Raw genomic sequence first — 23,205 nt, forward strand, 5'->3', positions numbered from 1 at the left:
TTAAAATGTTAATTTAATTGATTTAATTAATTTCATTTAGGTCCTTAGTCATCTCACTCAATCTATGTTTTCAATCAGGAAATCCTATAATTTTGTGAGATGAATTGGGTTCAATTTTAGGATTTGTTTTTAACTTGTGTTAGATTCAGGTTTAGCTTTGGGTTCAACAAATAGGCGTTCTCTAGATAAACTTCTGGGTTATGATGAGTCACTTGGACATCATTAAAGTAATCATGCCTTGGAGGTTTTCCAAATATTCCTATCCACTGGACTTAGTACAAAACCTTGGTCTAACTGGTTAGGATTCATAAAGGGTAGCTTCGGTCAGTTCCACTTAGCCAAATGCACCAGGTCGAAGTCATATCTTCCTAGACATGCATAGACTAAGCTTTCCTAATGTACTATCATCCAAAATTTCACCAGTACCATTTTTCAAGTTAAACTTGAACCCTTTTTACCTAGTCCTAATTACCATGTCGAGTAGGTTGGTTAGGGTTACCCTGCCGGGTAGGTTAGTTTTGGAGGTGTCATCTATTCTGGAGCCTCCCCCTGAATTAATGGTCGTTTAATTTTAATTTTTAGTTCTAGGTTTATGTCTATTTCATTTATAGTTATACTTTACTTGTTGATAGTTTAAATTTTGGTGAGTTCTAATATATTTAGATTTTAAGTTTTTTGGTTTAGGTTTGTATTGATTTGGTTTATTCGATTTTATGTAATATATTTTATCTTTAGGGATATAATATTGGTTAGGTCATATTTGCGTGGTCAAACACGCTTTCGGAACCCAGGCTTTATTCGTTGGTTTGTATTAGGTTATTAATGATTTAAAAGTTTTATTTGAGTTCGACTTATATCCAAGTCCGGTTTTATTATAACATGCTTTTTGATTATTTAGGATTAAGTCTAAATTTTTTGATCTGGTAGTAAATTTTTCTAACATATTTTTTAAATTATTAATTTCTAATTTTAATGATGAATTCTCCTCCTCAAGTGTTAGATCTTGAGTTGGTTTATTATTTACAATTTGTTCCTTGATTTTCCTCAAGGAACAATTTGTTTTCATGTTCTAATTTAACTAACTTATTATTTAAGCAAGAAATAATTTTTAAAAACTTTCGGTTTAAGGTTTGGAATACCTCTTCGGAACCTTCGGAAACGAGTACGGACTCGTGGCTCGATTCGGGTTCGGATCCATCTTCCGATTCGTCTTCCGACTCTGCTTCGTGGGCCATCAGCGCGAGGTGGCTCTGGTGCTTCTGATCTTCGGCTTCCGATTCGTCCGAGGAGGAGTCATCCCACGTCGCTTTGAGGACCTTCTTTTTGGTCGGCTTCGGTTTGTCAATCTTTAGTCTTGGACACTCGTTCTTGTAGTGCCCCTTTTTGTTGCATCCGAGCATGTTACGTTCCTCGAATCGGCTGGAGAACTGATTTTTTGTAGATCCTTCTTGCTGAAGCTTCTCTTTCTCCTGGTGAACATCTTCCTTACCAGGTTCACCAGGTGTTCTTCATCTTCAGAGCTCTGGTCAGAGTCTTCTTCAGGTTCAGGCTTGTTCTTCTTGGAGGAACCTGCATATAAAGCAACACCTTTCTCGGCTCCAGCGTTAGTCTGCTCATGTAACTCCAATTCGCAAAATAATTCATCTAATTTAAGTTTAGTTAAATTATTAGAAATTTTGTAGGCATCTACGATGGATGCCCACAAACTATTACGTGGAAATGCGTTTAACGCATACCTGATTAGGTCTCTGTTGTCCATTTGGTGGCCTATTGCGTGGAGCCCGTTGAGGATATCCTTGATCCTCGCGTGCAGTTGACTCGCTGTTTCTCCTTCCTGTATTTTTATATTAAATATTTTATTTAATAATAAATCCCTTTTTGTTACCTTAGTGTCGCTAGTTCCTTCGTGCAACTCGATCAATTTATCCCATAGTTCTTTGGCATTCTGATGCGGTCCGACCCGGTTCAGCTCCTCTCTTGTTAATCCGCATTGTAATGTATTGATCGCCTTGTTCTCCATTGATGCCTTCTTCTTTATGTCTGATGTCCATTTTTCAGGATCCAGTAGATCCCCGGAGCTGTCAACTGGTGGTGTGTAGGCTTTTGTGACGCTCAGCCACTGGTCGAAATCTATCTTGAGATACACCTCCATCCGCATCTTCCAGTACGGGAAATCATCCCCGTTGAAAAGGGGAGGTCGCACTGTGCTGAAGCCCTCGATCTGCGACATTTTAATCTGCACAAAAAAACAAAAAGAACAGAGATTCCAAGACTTGGTCTTGGATTAGCAGTGCGGGAGAAATTAAATAAAAATAACTAAATTGGTGTTGCACTAATTTAGATTTAATTATGACGGAAGGAGATTTCCAAAAAGGTAATAATACAGTTTGAAATTTTACGAAAAACTGAAATTCGAAAATAAAAAAAATTTAAAAACAAATCACCCTCTTGTCTGATTGGTGGTTGCACCAAATCAGAGCGGTACCTGCTCTGATACCACTTGTTGGATCGTAGACGTTCGATAAAGGGGGGGTGAATATCGATTATAAAAATTTTGAAAGAGTACGCGCAACGGAAAAGACAAAGTCAGAACAATGCTAACACAAGAACCAATTTTACTTGGTTCGGAGCCTTTAGCGACTCCTACTCCAAGGCCCACACACAAGGGTGCTTTCGTTGGGCAATCTACTAGCAATTCGAATATTCGAATACAAACAGTTAAGTACAGGAATGCTAGAAAAATAAATACCGACAATGAAAAGAAATGGAGCAGAGAAAGAAAACTCGTCGGAGATCGCGGCATTGCAGGAGCACAAGAGAGCAGTTCTTCAGTTCTGAGTTGTTGTATCGAGCTCCGCCTTTGACCCTCCTTATATAGGAGGCTCGGGGCGCCCTGGTGTGATGTGGCAGACCCAACCAGCGAGCTCCACGTGTCTACGCCGCGAAATGGATAATATTTGCCTCCGGGCGCCCGGACCTTCTTTCTCCAGAATGTCCTTCTCCTGCAAGACAAGGTTAGTCCGAGGCAAATATATAATGTGTATCCTGCAAAACAATGTGTTAGCACAGTTTATAAGTTCAACATGAAGAGTATGACTTAGATTCCATCTTTCCGAGACCGGAATCAAGTCACGATCTCGACTTAGATATCTGAAATGGATCTAAGCCGGATCGACGTCTAATGTTCCCTTCCCGGGAACGCGTCCTCACAGTCACTCCCTTTCAGTGACTTACCTTTACTTACCCGCCAGACGTCCGGTCAGCCCTTCGACCCGTCTGGACTTCTCGCCAGCTATCCGGTCAGCCCGTCGACCTTGCTGGACTTCGTGCCAAGCGTCCGGTCAACCCGTCGACCCGCTTGGACTTCTCGCCAGCTATCCGGTCAACCCGTCGACCTAGCTGGACTTCGTGCCAAGCGTCCGGTCAGCCCGTCGACCCACTTGGACTTCGTGCCAGCTATCTGGTCGGCCCATTGACCTAGCTGGGCTTCGTGCCAGACATCCGGTCAGCCCGTCAACCTGTCTGGACTTCGCCTGCACACTCGGTCAGAGTGTTAGATAACAACAAACCTAACTTAACCTAATTTGTCATTCATCAAAACCTGAGTTAGACCGTTAGTGCTAACTGCACCAACATTAGACACAGGATTAAACATAATAGGACTTAACCTAACTTTTTTGATCACATCAAAATAACCTTGGGGTACCAACATATATATCCAGTGAGCATAGTGAGTCAAGATATTTCCATCACATCTCCAATGCAATTGGAGGGGTCTGCCACTGAAATTGAAGTATTATCTCATATTGATGAGAAAGTACCTCAACCACCTCAAACACAAGTACCTTTAAGGCGATCCACAAAGGAACGGAGAACCACGAATTCTCATGATTATGTTTATCTCCAAGAGCATGATTTTGACATAGGGTTGGAAGGTGATCCTACATTTTTCAAGAAGTCAAACAATGCTCTAACCCTGAAAGGTGGATTAACACCATGCAAGAAGAGTTGAAGTTTATGGCCAATAATGATGTTTGGGAACTTATCAAATTTCCTGAAAGAAAGAAGCCCGTTGGTTATAAATGAATATTTAAAACCAAGTGGGATTCAAGGGCCAATGTCAAAAACTATAAGGCTCATCTTGTTGCCAAGGGATTCACTCAGAAAGAAGATATTGATTACAAAGAGACTTTCTCACCTATATCGATGAAAGACTCCCTTAAGGTAGTCATGGCACTTGTAGCTCATTATGATTTAGAGCTACATCAAATGGGCATAAAGACTGCGTGCATTCCTCAATAGAGACATAGAGGAGTCTATATATATAGTGCAACCAGAGAACTTTGAGTCTAAAAACTCAAAGCACCTAGTATGTAGATTAAAGAAATCCATTTATGGTTTAAAGCAGGCATCCCATCAGTGGTACCGGAAATTTGATCAAGTGATTACCTCATTTGGATTTAAAGAGAACCCCGTTGATCAGTGCATATAAATCAAGTTCAGTGGGACCAAGTTTATTATATTTGTCTTGTGCGTGGATGATATATTGCTTGCGAGCAATAATAAGGGTATGCTACATCAAACCAAGTCATTTCTATCTGGTAATTTTAAAATGAAAGATCTTGGTGAAGCATCCTTTGTTTTAGCCATACAGATCTATCGTGATCGTTCAAGAGGTATTCTTGGACTTTCACAACAGACCTATATTGAAAAGGTGCTTATAAGGTATGGTATGCAAAATTGTACACCTGGTGACACACTTGTGTCAAGAGGTGACAAGTTCAGCTTGCAGCAGTGTCCACGGCTTGAACTTGAAATAAAGGAGATGGAGCAATTCTCGTATGTATCAACAGTGGGAAGTCTCATGTATGCACAAATTTGTACTCGACCAGATATAACATTTATAATGGGAATGTTAAGCAGATATGTTAGTAATCCAAGAACGTCACACTGGAAAGCAGTAAAGAGAGTGATGTCGTATTTGCAAAGAACTAAAGGGCATATGCTCACGTATCGAAGATCAGATCACTTGGAGGTAATTGGATATTCAGATTCTGATTTTACTGGATGCTTGGATAGCAGGAGGTCCACTTCAGGCTATATCTTCATGCTTGCTGGAGGGGCTATATCTTGGAAAAGTGTCAAGCATACGCTAATAGTCACTTCTACTATGGAGACAGAGTTGATAGCATGCTATGAAGAATCCAATCACGGGATTTGGCTACGGAACTTCATCACAGCATTGTAGAACGTTAATGCCATTGACAGACCATTGAGGATTTACTGTAATAATAAAGTCGCAGAACTTTATGTCAAGAACAATCGCAGTTCGTTGAAGTCTAAACACATCAACATCAAGTTTCTAGTGGTTAAAGAAAGAGTTTAGAGTTGTCAGATTATGGTAGAGCACATCAGCACAGATTCCATGTTGGTCGATCCAGTCACCAAAGGCTTAGTGCCTAAGGTGTTTCATGCGCATGTTGTGGATATGAAAGTCCATCTTATGGAAGAAGAACTCATCTAGTAGGAGTCTATATTTATTACTCTATGTTGATTAATAAAGACAACTATTTGCTTTGATTATTGTACGTACTTAAAGTTTAAAACATTAATGGGAATTTATATGTTTATTTGGCACTCTAACGATGATATCATATTTACTGTTGTTATTTAGCATTTGGTGTTTATAAATAAGATATAGATTCCTTTTGGAATCATACAGTTTGGATCATGATTTGTTATTGCAGTTTAGCATAAAGTATTTTACAAATATGATCTAACATCTTTTGAGGTTATCTTAGGACCAGTTGAAAATTGACATGTACTGATCACATTTCATGTAATTTTCACTCTACACATCTGCATCTTGATCTATGTCATTAATGATATTGGTATTGTGATTACTGTTGGAGCTTGTTACGATCATATACAGTAGCTATGACCTCTTTAGTCCTATACTAATGAAGTTAATGGACCAGATTGTTTGTAGGGGTATCTTATACCTATAAAGTTTGATATCAATTAAAGTTTTACTTGTATTCCACATACAACTCACATATAGCCCAAATGAGAGATTATTAGATATAATTATCCCTATTAGGTGGGCTTATTTGTAAGTTGGATATGTAAATACGATCTAAACCCTTTAAAGTAATCTAATTTAGGCTTATTGGATTTGGTTGTTAGATGTAGACCTTGTATGTATAGAACCTTTAGTCGCGCATCTATTATCATTTATATGCTGATAATAGATGTTCAGTATATATATGGACTTATAGTCCCGCATCTATTATTATCTATGGGATGATAATAGATGTCCACTATATATAGGGTTGGTCCCGAAAGGCTTAGGGAATAATCTTGACATAGTTTCTTGTTCCCCATTGACAAAAAGCTTTACGGTGTCGTCATCCCTTAAGCCCCTTAGAAGACCTTCCTTTCCGCTGCATCTTCTTCCATAGAAATTAAGTCGACGATGCTAAAGACAAGGATATGGTTCTTCAATTAGGTTCTTTGTCTATTATGTTTATATATTTATTTTTCTTATGTCATGCTTGTTGGGTTTTTCGGGTCGCGAAAACCGCTTTTCGCGTCGCGGAAACCCCGAATCGCCCAAGCCACGGATCTCGTGCAAGGTAAAACTTTCGAAAAATACGAGTACGAGTTTAAAACACGATCGACTCTTAGATCTACGAGGGAAAAACATTTACCCTTGATGCGTGCCCTTCGTAATCCCGCAACGTCCAAAGGTAACCGGATCTCGAGACCGTCAAGCGAACGGTCCTCTAGCGGTATCCACACGAACAAGGAGTGGTCTTCTACCACTCAAAGATGGAGAAGAGAACCCACAAGTGTGCTAGCACTTTCTAGGGCTCTCGGATTGGATCTAAAAGGTGAGAAAGGAGAGAAGGGAAAAAGGAACTCACACACTCCTCTAGGTACTCTCCTTTTGTGACCTTCACACCACCTAGTTGCTTGGAATCAACTCTCACTTCTTCTCCACCATGAAGCCACGACCATCAGCAAGCTAGAGAGAGGGAGAAGCACCCAAGGAAGAAGAAGCATTTACCACAATTAAATTGCCATAAGACAAAACCCATTTTTCTTTTTGTGTGGCTAGATTGGTCATACCAAGTAGGATGAGTCAACCTTCATGATGATGTGGCAAGACATCAAGTCAAACTTGATGTTTCAACTTCCATTTGGTCAAGTCAAACATGACCAATTTTCTTCCTTGTTGAGTTAAATCCAACCTTTGATTCAAGTCAATTTTAATTTAATGAATCTCAATTCATTAATATAAATTGACTCATGAATTAAATTTAAATTAGACTAATTCAACAATTGAATCTAATTGAGTCTAACTCAATAAGTCTAATTGGAATCCAATCTTTGATTCATCATATGAATCTAATCCTATTGGTTCATCATATGAACCTTATGTCCATCCACTTGTTCTTTGTGTGTGACCCAATTGGTTCTTGTAACGTTGGCAATGTTTCTAAACTCCTTTAGAAACATAAGCAATGAGCGGCATCTAGCAATACATCATTGCTACCCAAGTTACAAGAAATGTTGAGATCCAACATCACCTTGTGACTACTAATTGTGACTCCTCACAATATGTGACAAGTGTCCTTCTATCCTAGACATCTAGATTGATCAATGTGAGGCATAGACCGTGTCATCCTCTGACCAATCTAAATCTTGAACTCCGAGTAGACTCACTCAATCAAATGAGCTCAATATCTCATATTGACTCATTTGGGTATGGCCATACACTTCGTGGTCTCACTCTATCAAGAATATCGATGTCTCTCCCGTCATATAGGAGGGATAGATCCTATCTACATCACTCACATCCCTCTGCATAATTTGTTATATACCTAGTAATCGCCTTTATAGTCCACCCAGTTACGGGTGACGTTTGACGAAACTAAAGTACATAACTCCTTATGTAGGGATCCATGGTGACTTCAGGTCTAAGGACTAATAGTCATACTAATAGCCACATGAGAAAGTATATGACACTCATATAACGATCCATGATACTTTCTCATGGCGGGTCATTCAGTATACATTCTCCAATGTATACCCATGTGTCAGCTTGATATCTCTATATACATGACTTGTGAGATCAAGTCATCGAGCTTACCTACATGCTAGTCTTATTGCATTAACATTGTCCCTGAATGTTAATACTCGACTATGAATGATTTAGAGTAGTGTTCCCTACATCATCTCACTATCGATTCAACTAATCGATTGATATAGGTATGAACCTTCTACTCAAGGACGCTATTATACTTAGTCTATTTGGCACTAATACAAATAAGTATAATAACCAAACAAATGCCTTTATTAATATACAAGAATATGATACAATGAGTCCATACAATCATCAAATGATTGGCTCTAGGGCTCTAACTAACAATCTCCCACTAGCACTAGTGCCAATCAGTATAGGCTGTGAGGCCTAAAGACCTAGTGTGACCATCATGCTTCCTCTGTGCCAAAGCCTTGGTCAAGGGATCTGCGATGTTAGCGTCTGTAGGTACTCTGCAAATCTTCACATCTCCTCTATCGATAATCTCTCGAATGAGATGGAAGCGTCGTAGTATATGCTTGGTCCGCTGGTGTGAGCGAGGTTCCTTCGCCTGTGCTATAGCTCCATTGTTGTCACAATAGAGCTCAATGGGGTCAGCAATGCTGGGAACCACCCCAAGTTCAGTGATGAACTTGCGGATCCAAACTACCTCCTTTGCTGCCTCTGATGCAGCAATGTACTCATTGTAGAATCACCATCGTATCCCGCTTGAACTCTTCCAGTGGCGCCACCATTAATGCAAAATACGAACCCCGACTGCGATCTATAGTCATCCTGGTCGGTCTGGAAGCTAGCATCACTGTAACCCTTTGCAGTTAGCTCATCATTGCCTCCATATATCAAGAAATATTCTTTAGTCCTTCTTAAGTACTTAAGAATATTCTTGACCGCTATCCAGTGACTTTCACCTAGATCTGACTGGTATCTGCTCGTCATGCTCAAAGCATACGAGACATCAGGTCGAGTACATAGCATGGCGTACATGATCGATCCTATGGCTGAGGCATAAGGGATCTGATCCATGCGGTCTCTCTCCTCTCTAGAAGAGGGACCTTGAGTCTTCGAAAGACTCATGCCATGTGACATCGGCAGAAATCCCTTCTTGGAGTTCTGCATGGAAAACCGAAGGAGTACCTTGTCAATGTATGTACTCTGACTTAGGCCAAGCAATCTCTTAGATCTATCTCTATAGATCTGAATCCCTAGAATGTGGGATGCCTCACCTAAGTCCTTCATTGAGAAGCAACTCCCTAGCCAGGTCTTGACAGACTGAAGCATAGGAATGTCCTTCCCAATGAGTAGTATGTCATCCACATACAATATGAGGAAGACAACTATGTCCCCTACAATCTTCTTGTAGACACAAGGCTCATCTTCGTTCTTGATGAAACCAAACTATTTGATCGCATCATCGAATCGAAGATTCCAGCTCCGAGAAGCTTGCTTTAGTCCATAAATGGACCTATGCAGCTTGCATACTCTACTAGTATGCTGTGGATCTACAAAACCCTCAGGTTGTGTCATGTACACATCCTCGAGTAGGTTTCCATTCAGAAACGCGGTTTTGACATCCATCTGTCATATCTCATAGTCATGGTAGGCTGCAATAGCAAGCATGATCCGAATGGACTTAAACATCGCTACTGGAGAAAATGTTTCATCATAGTCAATACCATGAATCTGCTTGAAACCTTTAGCTACCAAGCGACCCTTATAGATAAGTCCATCCATGTCAGTCTTTCTCTTAAAGACCCACTTACACCCAATGGGTTTTACCCCTTCAGGTGGATCAACCAAAGTCCATACTTGGTTGGTGTACATGGATTCCATCTCGGATCTCATGGCTTCTAGCCATTTCTCGGAATCTGGTCTCATCACAACTTCCTGATAGGTGGTAGGCTCATCCTCTATGAGCATAACGTCATCATGGTCAGACAAGAGAAATGAGTATCTCTCAGGCTGACGACGTACCCTATCAGATCTGCGAAGAGGTATGTCTACTTGAACTGGTTGTTGTTCCTCAACTCTTTGTGGAACATCATCCATAACACTTTGTGGTTCCAGTTCAATTTCCATCGAGGCTTCAGTGCTATTGTTTGCATCTTGAACTTCTTCAAGATCGAACGCGCTCCCACTAGTCTTTCTAGAAACAAAGTCCCTTTCTAGAAAAACCCCAGTCTTTGCCACAACTACCTTGTGCTGACTGGGAATGTAGAAGTAATATCCCTTAGTTTCCTTGGGATATCCAATGAAATAGCACTTGTCGGATTTGGGTCCTAATTTGTCTGAGACTTGACGTCTTACGTAAGCCTCACAGCCCCAAATCCTCATGAAAGACACCTGGGCATCTCTCTCAGTCCATATCCTATATGGTGTCTTTATCACGGCCTTTGATGGAACTCGGTTGAGAATGAAAGCTGCCGTGTCTAGAGCATATCCCCATAGATATGTCGGAAGATCTGTGTGACTCATCATAGACCGTACCATATCTAATAAGGTATGATTCCTCCTTTCGGATACACCATTCCACTGTGGTATTCCAGGAGGAGTGAGTTGGGATAGAATCCCACACTCAGCTAAATAGTCACGAAACTCATGGCTTAAGTATTCACCACCTCGATCTGATCGAAGTATATTAATACTCTTGCCAAGCTGGTTCTGTACTTCATTCTTGAATTCTTTGAACTTTTCAAAGGATTCAGACTTATGTGTCATCAAGTACACATAACCATATCTACTGAAGTCATCAGTAAATGTGATGAAGTATCTATAACCGCCTCTAGCAGCAACATTGAAAGGGCCACATACATCACTATGTATGAGTCCTAACAAATCAGTTGCTCTCTCGCTGTGCCCACTAAAGGGAGTCTTGGTCATCTTGCCTCGTAGGCATGACTCGCATATCTCATACGATTCAAAATCAAATGAGTCCAGCAAACCATCCTTATGGAGCTGGGATAAGCGCTTGTCATTTATATGACCTAAGCGACAGTGCCAGAGGTATGTTTGGTTCATGTCATTTGACTTGAACCTCTTGGTATTTACGTTATAGATAGGGCTCTCTAGATCTAGAATATAGAGTCCGTTTATCAGAGGTGCACTACAATAGAACATATCGTTTAAATAGACGGAACAACATTTGTTCTTTATTATAAACGAAAATCCTTTCTTGTCCAAACAACAAACGGAAATTATATTCTTAGTCAAGGCAGGCACATAACAACAATCATCTAATTCTAGTACAAGCCCAGAGGAAAGAGATAGATGATAAGTTCCTACAGCAATAGCAGCAACTCGTGCTCCATTGCCTACTCGTAGGTCTATCTCACCCTTCGTCAATGCCCTGCTATTCCTCAGCGCTTGTACATTAGTACAAATGTGCGAAGCACATCCGGTATCTAATACCCACGATGAAGAAATAGAGAGGTTGACTTCTATAACATTTATACCTGAAGTAGAAATCTTATTTCTCTTCTTCTTAAGATCTTCCAGGTATTCTTTGGAGTTCCTCTTCCAGTGCCTTGCTTGTCCTTGATATAGGTGACAAAGATGTTCAACCATATCGTAAGCGCTCATCAACTCATGTTGCTTCTGAAGCTCAGAGTTCATGGTTGCGAGCATAAGACAAGACACATCTAATGCGTCATCTTGATGCTTCTTGTAAGCATCTCGGTCTGCTCGCGTGGCAGTGGCAGGAGGAGCCTCCGGAATGGGCTGCTCCAGAACGTACAGTTTACGTTCCTGAGTGAGAACTATTCTCAGGTTCCTGTAGCAGTCTTTCTTTGTGTCTAGCTTAAACGATCGCAGAGAGAAAATGTTCGTATTTGACGTCATGGTTATCTACAACAGAAAATTTGCAGAAATAAATATCATATTCTTTTAAAATCATTTAATTAGGCCTTCAATTAAATGATGCTCCCACTGAATTCTATAATTCTTGTGGGACAAGATCCACATCATACTAACCCTTGAGTTAGCTTTGGCTAATACGCCCAAGGCTTAGTATGATCGGTAGGTAACGATTACCAATTACATCTCTATGCAACTCTTGTTTATAAAATCAATATCCGCATTTATATTAAAACTCGAGTTAGCTTTGGCTAATACGCCCGAGAGTTAATATAGATGTGATTTTGACCTATCTTTTCCAACCGTTGGAATAATGCCTATAGTTGACTCGATCCAACCGAGTAACTAGGAATACTCAATCTAATTGAGCTTTGTATTCACCCATGCGTTGATAGGCGGGACCAAGATTGTCCCTCCGTACCCTACCAAGATAATATGTATTGCTCTGCTTTGGCAGATTCAACAATACATGTGATCGAGGTAGTGATAGGTATCACGGCACGGTTAGGCATTTAGAGTTGGTTCGATCGAGATCTAATCTAATCGAAAAGGATGCATCTTGTGCACACTTAGATCTAATCTAATCGCAAGGGTGCATCATGTGCACGACTTAGATCTAATCTAATCGTAAGGCACTAATTAATTAATTACTTATTAAACATGCATCACATACACAAGCAATTAATTAATTTATTTGTGATTTAGTCATGGCCCTACTACGATCTTCTCAAGCCAATGAGAAGATCGATTGGTCAACCTAGGGTCAACATCTTCTCCAAGCTCCTCCCTTTGACCACCTTGTGTTGCTCGTGCCCGCCTCGGAACTCCGTCTCGTGTGGACCCTCCACCGCTCCAATTTGTACATTACAATTTGAAACTCGAGTTACATTCGAGTCTAAATCCAATTTACAACAAGAATATAAGAGAAAGGCACGACGCGCAGGTCGCGGAAAAATAAAAACATACAACACGCGCAAACACATAACGGCACGCAGGCCGTATTATGAATTACAACACAATCCAATCATATTGGGTTTTTGGGCCATGACTATCACAAAATTAATATATAATTCAAAATTATATATTTTAATAATTTTCTATAATTTTTTAAATAATTTTTACAATTTTACGAGTAAAATTTCCCGGCGGTCCCGTTTAGCGGTTTCGGGCGCAATCGCGGAACGGATCCCCTTGCGGGGCCTAGGGGCAGCGCCCCTACCCGCGATCTAACCATCGCGAGGGTTCGTTTGCGATCCAACGGCGCCTAAACCCGCTGTCCCAAAACGATTTGGGCCGAGACATTGCCGTTTCGGAAAAATCTTCCCGGCGAGTTCGTTTTAAGCGATTTCGGGTGCGATCGCGGAGCAAATCCCCTTGCGGGGTTAGGGGCAGTACCCCTACCCACGATCTAACCATCGTGAGTTGCTCCTTTGCGATCTAATGGCACCCAAGCCCGCTGTCCCAAATGGATTTGAGGCGAAACGAAGCCGGTTTTGAAAGATCTTTCCGGTAGCCGAAGCCTACAAGTGCCGAGACACTTGTGCTTCGCTTCTACGGGAAAATTACCCATAAAATCATAAAAAAAACTAATTTTTACAGAAAATCACAGAAGGGTTTTATTTTTCATAAAAATAAAAACAAACTCGTACAAGCCTTGCACGTGGCTCTGATACCACTGTTGGGTTTTTCGGGCCGCGAAAGTCGCGGAAACCCCGAATCGCCCAAGCCACGGATCTCGTGCAAGGTAAAACTTTCAGAAAATACGAGTACGAGTTTAAAACACGATCGACTCTTAGATCTACGAGGGAAAAACATTTACCCTTGATGCGTGCCCTTCGTAATCCCGCAACGTCCAAAGGTAACCGGATCTCGAGACCGTCAAGCGAACGGTCCTCTAGCGGTATCCACACGAACAAGGAGTGGTCTTCTACCACTCAAAGATGGAGAGGAGAACCCACAAGTGTGCTAGCACTTTCTAGGGCTCTCGGATTGGATCTAAAAGGTGAGAAAGGAGAGAAGGGAAAAAGGAACTCACACACTCCTCTAGGTACTCTCCTTTTGTGACCTTCACACCACCTAGTTGCTTGGAATCAACTCTCACTTCTTCTCCACCATGAAGCCACGACCATCAGCAAGCTAGAGAGAGGGAGAAGCACCCAAGGAAGAAGAAGCATTTACCACAATTAAATTGCCACAAGACAAAACCCATTTTTCTTTTTGTGTGGCTAGATTGGTCATACCAAGTAGGATGAGTCAACCTTCATGATGATGTGGCAAGACATCAAGTCAAACTTGATGTTTCAACTTCCATTTGGTCAAGTCAAACATGACCAATTTTCTTCCTTGTTGAGTTAAATCCAACCTTTGATTCAAGTCAATTTTAATTTAATGAATCTCAATTCATTAATATAAATTGACTCATGAATCAAATTTAAATTAGACTAATTCAACAATTGAATCTAATTGAGTCTAACTCAATAAGTCTAATTGGAATCCAATCTTTGATTCATCATATGAATCTAATCCTATTGGTTCATCATATGAACCTTATGTCCATCCACTTGTTCTTTGTGTGTGACCCAATAGGTTCTTGTAACGTTGGCAATGTTTCTAAACTCCTTTAGAAACATAAGCAATGAGCGGCATCTAGCAATACATCATTGCTACCCAAGTTACAAGAAATGTTGAGATCCAACATCACCTTGTGACTACTAATTGTGACTCCTCACAATATGTGACAAGTGTCCTTCTATCCTAGACATCTAGATTGATCAATGTGAGGCATAGACCGTGTCATCCTCTGACCAATCTAAATCTTGAACTCCGAGTAGACTCACTCAATCAAATGAGCTCAATATCTCATATTGACTCATTTGGGTATGGCCATACACTTCATGGTCTCACTCTATCAAGAATATCGATGTCTCTCCCGTCATATAGGAGGGATAGATCCCATCTACATCACTCACATCCCTCTGCATAATTTGTTATATACCCAGTAATCGCCTTTATAGTCCACCCAGTTACGGGTGACGTTTGATGAAACTAAAGTACATAACTCCTTATGTAGGGATCCATGGTGACTTCAGGTCTAAGGACTAATAGTCATACTAATAGCCACATGAGAAAGTATATGACACTCATATAACGATCCATGATACTTTCTCATGGCGGGTCATTCAGTATACATTCTCCAATGTATACCCATGTGTCAGCTTGATATCTCTATATCCATGACTTGTGAGATCAAGTCATCGAGCTGACCTACATGCTAGTCTTATTGCATTAACATTGTCCCTGAATGTTAATACTCGAGTAGGAATGATTTAGAGTAGTGTTCCCTACATCATCTCACTATCGATTCAACTAATCGATTGATATAGGTATGAACCTTCTACTCAAGGACGCTATTATACTTAGTCTATTTGGCACTAATACAAATAAGTATAATAACCAAACAAATGCCTTTATTAATATACAAGAATATGATACAATGAGTCCATACAATCATCAAATGATTGGCTCTAGGGCTCTAACTAACAATGCTTAATTAATGAAACGAAGATCCATACTCATATGTTCTTATATTTCTTATATGTAAATTCTTATATAGTTATTAGAATCTATGTGGCTTAGGTTTTTACAAGAACTATCACCTAACTCATCAAGTGCTTGAAAAACAATTCGCCTACATACAAGTTGCATATTAATTGTTGATAGGCACGTATTAATTGTTGATAGGCAATAACAATAGACTTAAAAACATTTGAAACATAATGCGCAAAGACAGACAAACTTTATTTAAAAAACAAACAAATCATGTTAGCGCTCTGTTCAGACTCTAGACAAAGACAAACAACTTTGCTTAAGCCGACCATTGCAATCTGTTAGCAGTCGTATGTGAAATTTTTTTTTTTCGTGTGTTTTCTTTCGAAAGCATAAAAGTATCCTTTAGTCTATTATCATTGTTTTGTTCATATTTGCCCAATCATTTTAAGTTTTCATGTCCTGGACGATTGCTGTTTCCTCGTGCTTTTCAGTAGTTGCTGAACAGTCGTTTGCTCAGTGATTCTGCTCGGGGCAGGTTACCAACTGTTGTTATGTTGGGAAATTAATTTGGTGATTAACAGAGATAAGGTGACTATTTTATGAGTAGATCGTTATAAATTAATTTCTCAAGTAAATGAGAAATTAATATCTAATGAAAGGTTGGTCCGATATGCTCAAATGAAATTTGATTCGCATGTGTGTTGAATTCATGGATGAATGCTAACTCAGAGTATATAGAACCATTGAGACGTATAAAATTTAATTAATTAATTTATTAATTAATTTCATTGATTAATTTATTAATTAATTAAAAAATTAATCATTGTGATATTAATTAATATTTATAATAGATTAAGTAAATAAGTAATCATATAAATCAATTAAATTAATTAATAATAAGAAAAAGGTTTAAGCGAAAAGGTTAGGGAAAAGACATATCCTATTTCCTTTCACCTCTTGGGAGTAACCATTCATCCCTATAAAACAAATATCATTCCTTTCACTCAATACACTCAATTCTCAAGTAGTAAATTCTCCTCTTGTGTTCTCTTTTCTCTCTCCTCTGTTAAGAGGTTCAAGGCTTTGAAAGTTCGACAGGGCTCGAAATTTGAAGTGCTCCTATTTCGAGGCGTAAGTCGTTGTATCTTGGGAGACGATTGCCAATAAATCGTAAGCACCTGGACATGGCAATATCATCTTAAAAAAAGAAGGCCTAGCCTTTACCTAGACCTTAATACTCTTATCCTTAGGGATAAGTTTACACAAACGGGTTGTGTCGATATCCAAAGGAATAAGTCGACAACCAACGAGATTAGGTTGGTAGTGACAATACCAAGAAGGATATGTCTCTTACCCAAAGGAGTACTTCGATAACTGAAAGGGGATGTCGAGAGTATAAATAGGATAAGGTCCACATCATCATACTGAGCTCCACCGGTTAGAGTCATCGGCACATCGTCGAGATGACTAATCGAGTCCAACTGTTGGATCTCAACACCGAAGATTAATATACCCATATTCTTCTTAAAGAAAAATATCCAACAATATTAAGATGATATTAGCGATTATGGTGACTGTGGGTCCCACTCCTACTAGAGAGAAATTGTAGAAATTCTCCGTAATCATCTTCAAGCGATGACAGTAAATGATACTGTATTACTTGGAGAAAATGTATCTTTTAAGGTTACTATCAAAAGATGTCCTAGCGCATCTAAAAGTGAACCTCAAGCAATATGAGATTTACTCGCAAGGAAGAATAGAATTTTTCTATGTGAGAACCATGCCTTAAAAAGATAGACAACAAAATTATACCATGGGTATAATGATAGTTAAGGCTTTGTGGGGGTCATTTGACTAAAGTCACAAAGTTGAGGATAGTGAGTTTAAACTATCTAAAAAGAGGGCTAATGAAGGTCTTCAGATAGAAGATCAAGCCCACTTAGTAAAAAGTTAGACTTGAGTCTAACTCAATAAGGCCTAAGTGGAGGTCAAAATAGATGAGTTAGAAGGATTACATTACATGTGTTGCAACTGATTAAGAATTGAGTTAATTGTCTAATGAAGAATAAATACAATCATGATCAGCACTCTAATCAAACTGTTGGTGCAGGGAGCACCAAACGATTGAACCTAAGTTTTGATTATGACAAAGGGTTCAAAGTTAAGGTTACTTGTTGTCTAACAATATTGAATGAGATTGCATGAAAGTATTAAGTGTTCTTAGGCAAAAGTCCTAGTCGATTCTAGGCAGGTGGAAACCCCTAGGGGAAGGTAACCCTAGGTCCTAGGGGGGAGATAACCCTAGGTGGTGGAAATTCCTAACTACGGTTAGGTAAGATGAAGTCTTGGTGGGTCGAGCACTTTGGGCGAAATCCTAGAGTCAAGGACTTTAGGTGAAAATCCTGGTGGTCACGAACCAGGTGGAAGTCTAGACGAGTCGTGGAGCAGACGTTCAGTATGAAAACATGAAGTCTCGGATGCTGAGCAAAAGTCCAGGCGGTCGTGGAGGACCGATCTGGCAAAAGGTAAACTCTCCTGAGAGGAGTAGGTGAGGACGCGTTCCCCCGAAGAGGGAACAGTAAGCGTCGCTTCGACCGAGAGTTTCAACCAAACTCAAATTAGAATCGGGCAGTCAGAGGTTATCAAATTCATATTTTACATATATTTTATACTATTTGGACTAACTTTATTTTGTAGAAAACAAAAGATGGAAAAAGTCAATCCGGGCGCCCGAACCCGAAAAGTCATCCACAAGCTGACGTGGAGTGCGTCGATTGGCCAAGACACGTGGTCCAGGTGCCTGGAATAGCCTATATAAGCAGCATTCGACCGGGAGCTTGATAACAACCCTCAGAATAGCTTCTGCTCTTGGGCGCTGCTCAGAGAACACTTCCTCGACGCTCAAACGCTGCTCCAACGATCGAAGGTTGAATTCTTCAAATATGTAGTTGTCAGTATTCCTTACTTTACAGTTGTGTTAATCTTGTAATCACATATTTGTATTATTTAGATTGATTAGTGATTGACCATCGAAAGCACTCTCACGTGCAGGCCTTGGAGTAGAAGTCGTCATACACTCCGAACCAAGTAACTCTTGGTGTTTGTATTGAAGACCAAGGGATGTATATTTCTTGAGTCGAGTATCTCTCGAAGAGTAATACTATCTTGGTCAGCACTCTAATCAGACAACCACAGCTTTGGCTCGAGAAGATTGGAAGACCAAGGGATGTATACTTCTTAAGTCGAGTATCTCTCGAAGAGTAATACAATCTTGGTCAGCACTCCAATCAAACGACTGCAGCTTTGGCTCAATAAGATTGGAAGACCAAGGAATATATACTTCTTGAGTCGAGTATCTCTCGAAGAGTAACACAATCCTAGTTAACACTCCAATCAAACGACAGGTCTTTGGCTCGATGAGATTGGAAGACCAAGGGATTTATGCTTCTTGAATCGACTATCTCTCTAAGAGTAATATAATCCTGGTCAACACTCTAATTAGACGAGAATAGCTTTAGTTGAGTGAAATTGGAAGACCAAGTAATGCATGCTTTCTAGATTGAGTACTTTTTTTTTATAACAAGTGTAATCGTGATCATCATCCTGATTAGACAACCGTAGTTTTAACTCAGTGAAATTAGAATATTAGAGTTATAGAGACTTGCTTTTAAGGAAGATTAAGGCCCTTAAAATGTTTTATAAAACACTAGAAATATGGTTGAAAAAATTAACTAAGCAAGATTATCCATGGTGATTGAGGGAGACAATGCAGGATATTATTCAAGGAATGTTTCTCAAGGAAGAGCAACATTCCAATAATTGACTATATCACATTCAGCTCAATTCAACAATGGTGGCTTAAACATTAAGGAGATGATAAAAGTTATGTTGATAAATTTTGGATTTATCCTGAAAATTATGGGGGAAATTGTCCTCTAGGTAAACCACAAGGCTAAGTGAGATAGAAAAAATCTCTATAAGGCATTGAAAGATCATGAATCTTCTAATGTGGGAGTTAACCACTGTGCCAATATATATGATACATTATGATATTTAAGAAATTATGAGAAGGGCACTAGTATAAAATGGTAAGTTTTGAAATGACTTAATACCATTAAAGCAGTAGATCTCTAGTGGTAAAATCTCCATTGAATATGAAGAATTGTGCGGATCCATTAGGCCTACCAAAAGATCAATTATACTGCATGTCTAGGGGAATGAGCCTAAAACTCAATATTTAAATCGAATAGTGGTAACTCAATTATGTTGATTGGAGATCCCAAGATCATGGCTCAAAAGGGACAACTAAGGTACAAGATTCGAGGCATCTAGGAGTAATTACTCCAACTCATTTCTAGAGACAAAAGGTGCAATTTATGAAATGAGTAAAGGATGAACAAAAGTTCTTAATGATTCCTATATTGTATCGTAAAGGGTATAATAGGGTATTGCAGAATACTCTTAATAGGAGATCACCTATATAAGTGTGAAGAGGGCCGCTTTAATAAAACACTTATGAATCCCAAGCTTTGTCCATTGCCAAAATAGACACAATAGAGAACTAGTAAAAGCCTAGGGGGCTATTGTGCTATTGTGTGCGTATGATCGTCTTAGTTTACACCAACGGTTGAACAATTCAAGGCATAGTTCATTGGGCAACCAAATAAATCTGATCATATTCCACTATGGAAGGTTCAAAACTACAAACTACTTTTCTTGATGCAATAGTCTTCCAATAAAACTCTTGTTTGAGATTTGAAATTTATTCATAATTTTCATTCATGTGGGGGATTGTTAGAAAATTGGTTTGGTGACCAATAGGGATAAGATGACTATTTCATGAGTCGACGTCGTAAATCAATTTCTCGAGTAAATGAGAAATTAATGTCTAATGAAGGGTTAGTCCGATAATATCAGATGGAAATTTGATTCGCATACGAGTTGGATTCATGGATAAACGTTAACTCGAGTATGTGAAACTATTAAAGGGTATAAAATTATAATTAATTTCATTGATTAATTTATTATTTGATTAAAAGATTAATTATTGTGATATTAATTAATATTTACAATAGATTAAGTAAATAATTAATCATATTAATCAATTAAATTAATTAATCACAATGAAAAGATTTAAGGGAAAAGACACATCCCATATCCTTTCATCTCTTGGAAGAAATCTTTCATCTCTTGAGAGTAACCCTTCATCCTTATAAAACAAATCTCATTTCTTCCACTCAATACACTCAATTCTCAAGTAGTGAATTCTCCTCTTAGGCTCTCTTCTCTCTCTCCTCTCTTAAGAGTTTTAAGGCTCCGAAAGTTTGACAAGGCTCGAAATTTGAAGTGCTTCTATTTCGAGACGTAAGTGTATCTTAGGAGACGATTGCCAATAAATAGTAAGCAACTAGGTGGGGTAATATCATTTAAAGGAAAGAAGGTATAGCATTCATCTCGACTTTAATACTCTTATCCTTAGGGATAAGTTTACCCAAAGGGGATGTGTCGATATCCAAAAGGATAACTCAACGATCGACGAGATTAGGTCGGTAGAAAAGTATATTTCTTACTCGAAGGGGTACTTCGATAATTGAAAGGAGATGTCGAAAGTATAAATGGGATAAGGTCCACGTTGTCATACCAAACTCCATCAGTTAGAATTATCGACTCGGTGCTAAGATAACTAAAAGAAAAGTATCCAACATGTTAAACACTGTGGTTTCAGTTGCCTGAATCGCAGTTAACGTATGTCGATATGCTTGAGAAAGCATGTAACCGATTTGCTTAAGGAAGGATTTCACTAATAAATCAACTTCTCAGTAAACATTATCAACCCTCACGGAGAGGAGAGGAAGAAAAAAAGGAAAAGAAATGAAAAGGAGAACAAGAACTTCTTCCAGTTACAACGTAGACATGGCGATCGTACTGCACATCATATGCACTGACTCCTCTGTCTCTTGGGGATCAAACTCGACGGCGCCACCACCATGGGCATCGGTCTCTTCATCGCCGTATTCACCACCGCCGGAGTTTGTGCTTTGACAGCCACCAGAGGAATCTGAAACGGCTGCCGCCACGGCGGCGGATTCCTCCACTGAGGCAGTGGCCCTGCGAGCAGCAGCGTTTGCAGCGTCGGCCCTGCTTCCAGAACAGCCTGCAAAAGCTTCCCTTTCTGCGGCAGTGACCTTTCCACGGCCAGCCTATTCACCGTCGCACTCGCCCTGTCGTAGTCGACACTGGCCGTGTTCGTGGCGAGCTTAGTGCTGGAGAACTCCGACGATCCGCCCGCGGAGGATTCGCACAGCTCGGGGATGATGCTTTCGGGCATCGGGGAGCGGCAGAGCTCTCTCGCTTTGGGCATCTGTGAGAGCTCGGAGAGCAGGAGCTTGAGATGACCCCTTGCTTCGTCTCTCTCCCGGGTCACCATTTGGAGTAGTATCAGCAATTGCCCAATGCTCTGCTCGCCCCTCCTCACCTCCTCCTCGGCGTTGGCTTTCAGAGCCTCCAGCTCCAGAGTGGTGCACAGGAGCTTCTGCTTCAATTCCTCCATGCTCTGCTCCAAAAAACAAAAAAACAAAAACAACAGAATGCTCGCCGTCACTTTCATCTTTTCCTTTAGATCTAAAATACAAGCCGAGCTATTCAGAGAACATGAACGTGGTTAGGGCACCATGTCAAGGTGATTGGACACCAACATCTCTGTACCAGACAAGAATCTAAAAAGCCAGTAAATTTTTTCTGCGGGTTCACATTCGATGAGCAGAGCATGCAAGAATCTTCTGCCTAACCATGCAGGAGTTCAACCTTTTCCACTTGCTCACTCAACAAACACTAAATAACTAACAAATTGGGGCGACTTCTCGTAATCAAACAAGTTTAACACACAGAGTGAGTCGACGAGAAAGAAGAGAGAAATAGGACTGACTTCGTGGAAGCCCCAAAGCGAAGGGAAGCTCGCGTCCATGGCGAGCTCTTCCAGGCACCAGGAATCCACACCCATCCCCGCACGATCAATCTATGATTTTTTTTAAAAAAAATGTCATTTTGTTGCTTTGCTAAGAAAATGCAGCGAGCAAGAAAGTAGATTGAGGGAGTGTTTGGCAAAAGCTATGGAAGAGGATTTATAGATGAAGAAGCCAAGAATCATGCCCCTTGTTTATGGAAGCCGGTCCCACAACATGAACCTGACCCTCAAAAGATATGGAATACTTCTTATCTTTTTGCACTCACTCGATTTTCAGTTTTATAAGTTTGGTAAGTTACATATCAAGAATCATACCTTCCATAATTTATCCGGTATAACGGTGGATGATATTCAATGTGTTCGACGTGGTCAAAATTAATATTTTGATTTTCCCCTCTCATCTGCATACAATTATCTTCTCTCTTATATGTAAGTCTCTTTTTGGCATATAAGATGATGCTAGTTTGTACAAACTAGCACCAGTGTTGGTACTGGATCTTTAAAGACCAACACTAGTAATGGTTTGAAACTAGCACCAGCTAGCATCACGTTGGTGCTGGTCTTTAAAGATCAATGTGGTGTTGGTCATTAAGATTAGCACTAGTTGTTGTTGGTTTCAAACCAACACCAGTCAATGTCACGCGGTACTAGTGTTGATTTGCGCAAACCAACATCAATACTGATTTGCGCTAACCAACACCAACAACGCTGGTTTCCTCTAACTAGCACCGATACG

The 23,205-nt window shown here is 39.9% G+C and overlaps 1 protein-coding gene across 1 annotated transcript; it reads right to left on the minus strand.

The window, feature by feature from the left end:
- Window positions 1-21,284: 21,284 nt before the first annotated feature.
- LOC122006952 lies at window positions 21,285-22,613 on the minus strand. Its single transcript, XM_042562660.1, has 2 exons — window positions 22,431-22,613; window positions 21,285-22,058 (listed from the first exon to the last, which is right to left on the minus strand). The coding sequence occupies exons 1-2, from the start codon at window positions 22,503-22,505 to the stop codon at window positions 21,438-21,440; spliced, it is 696 nt and encodes a 231-aa protein (XP_042418594.1). The 5' UTR covers window positions 22,506-22,613; the 3' UTR covers window positions 21,285-21,437.
- Between the last annotated feature and the right edge of the window lie 592 nt (window positions 22,614-23,205).

The sequence above is a fragment of the Zingiber officinale genome, chromosome 7B (genome assembly GCF_018446385.1).
Source record: "Zingiber officinale cultivar Zhangliang chromosome 7B, Zo_v1.1, whole genome shotgun sequence".
In the NCBI taxonomy this organism is placed as follows: Eukaryota; Viridiplantae; Streptophyta; class Magnoliopsida; order Zingiberales; family Zingiberaceae; genus Zingiber; species Zingiber officinale.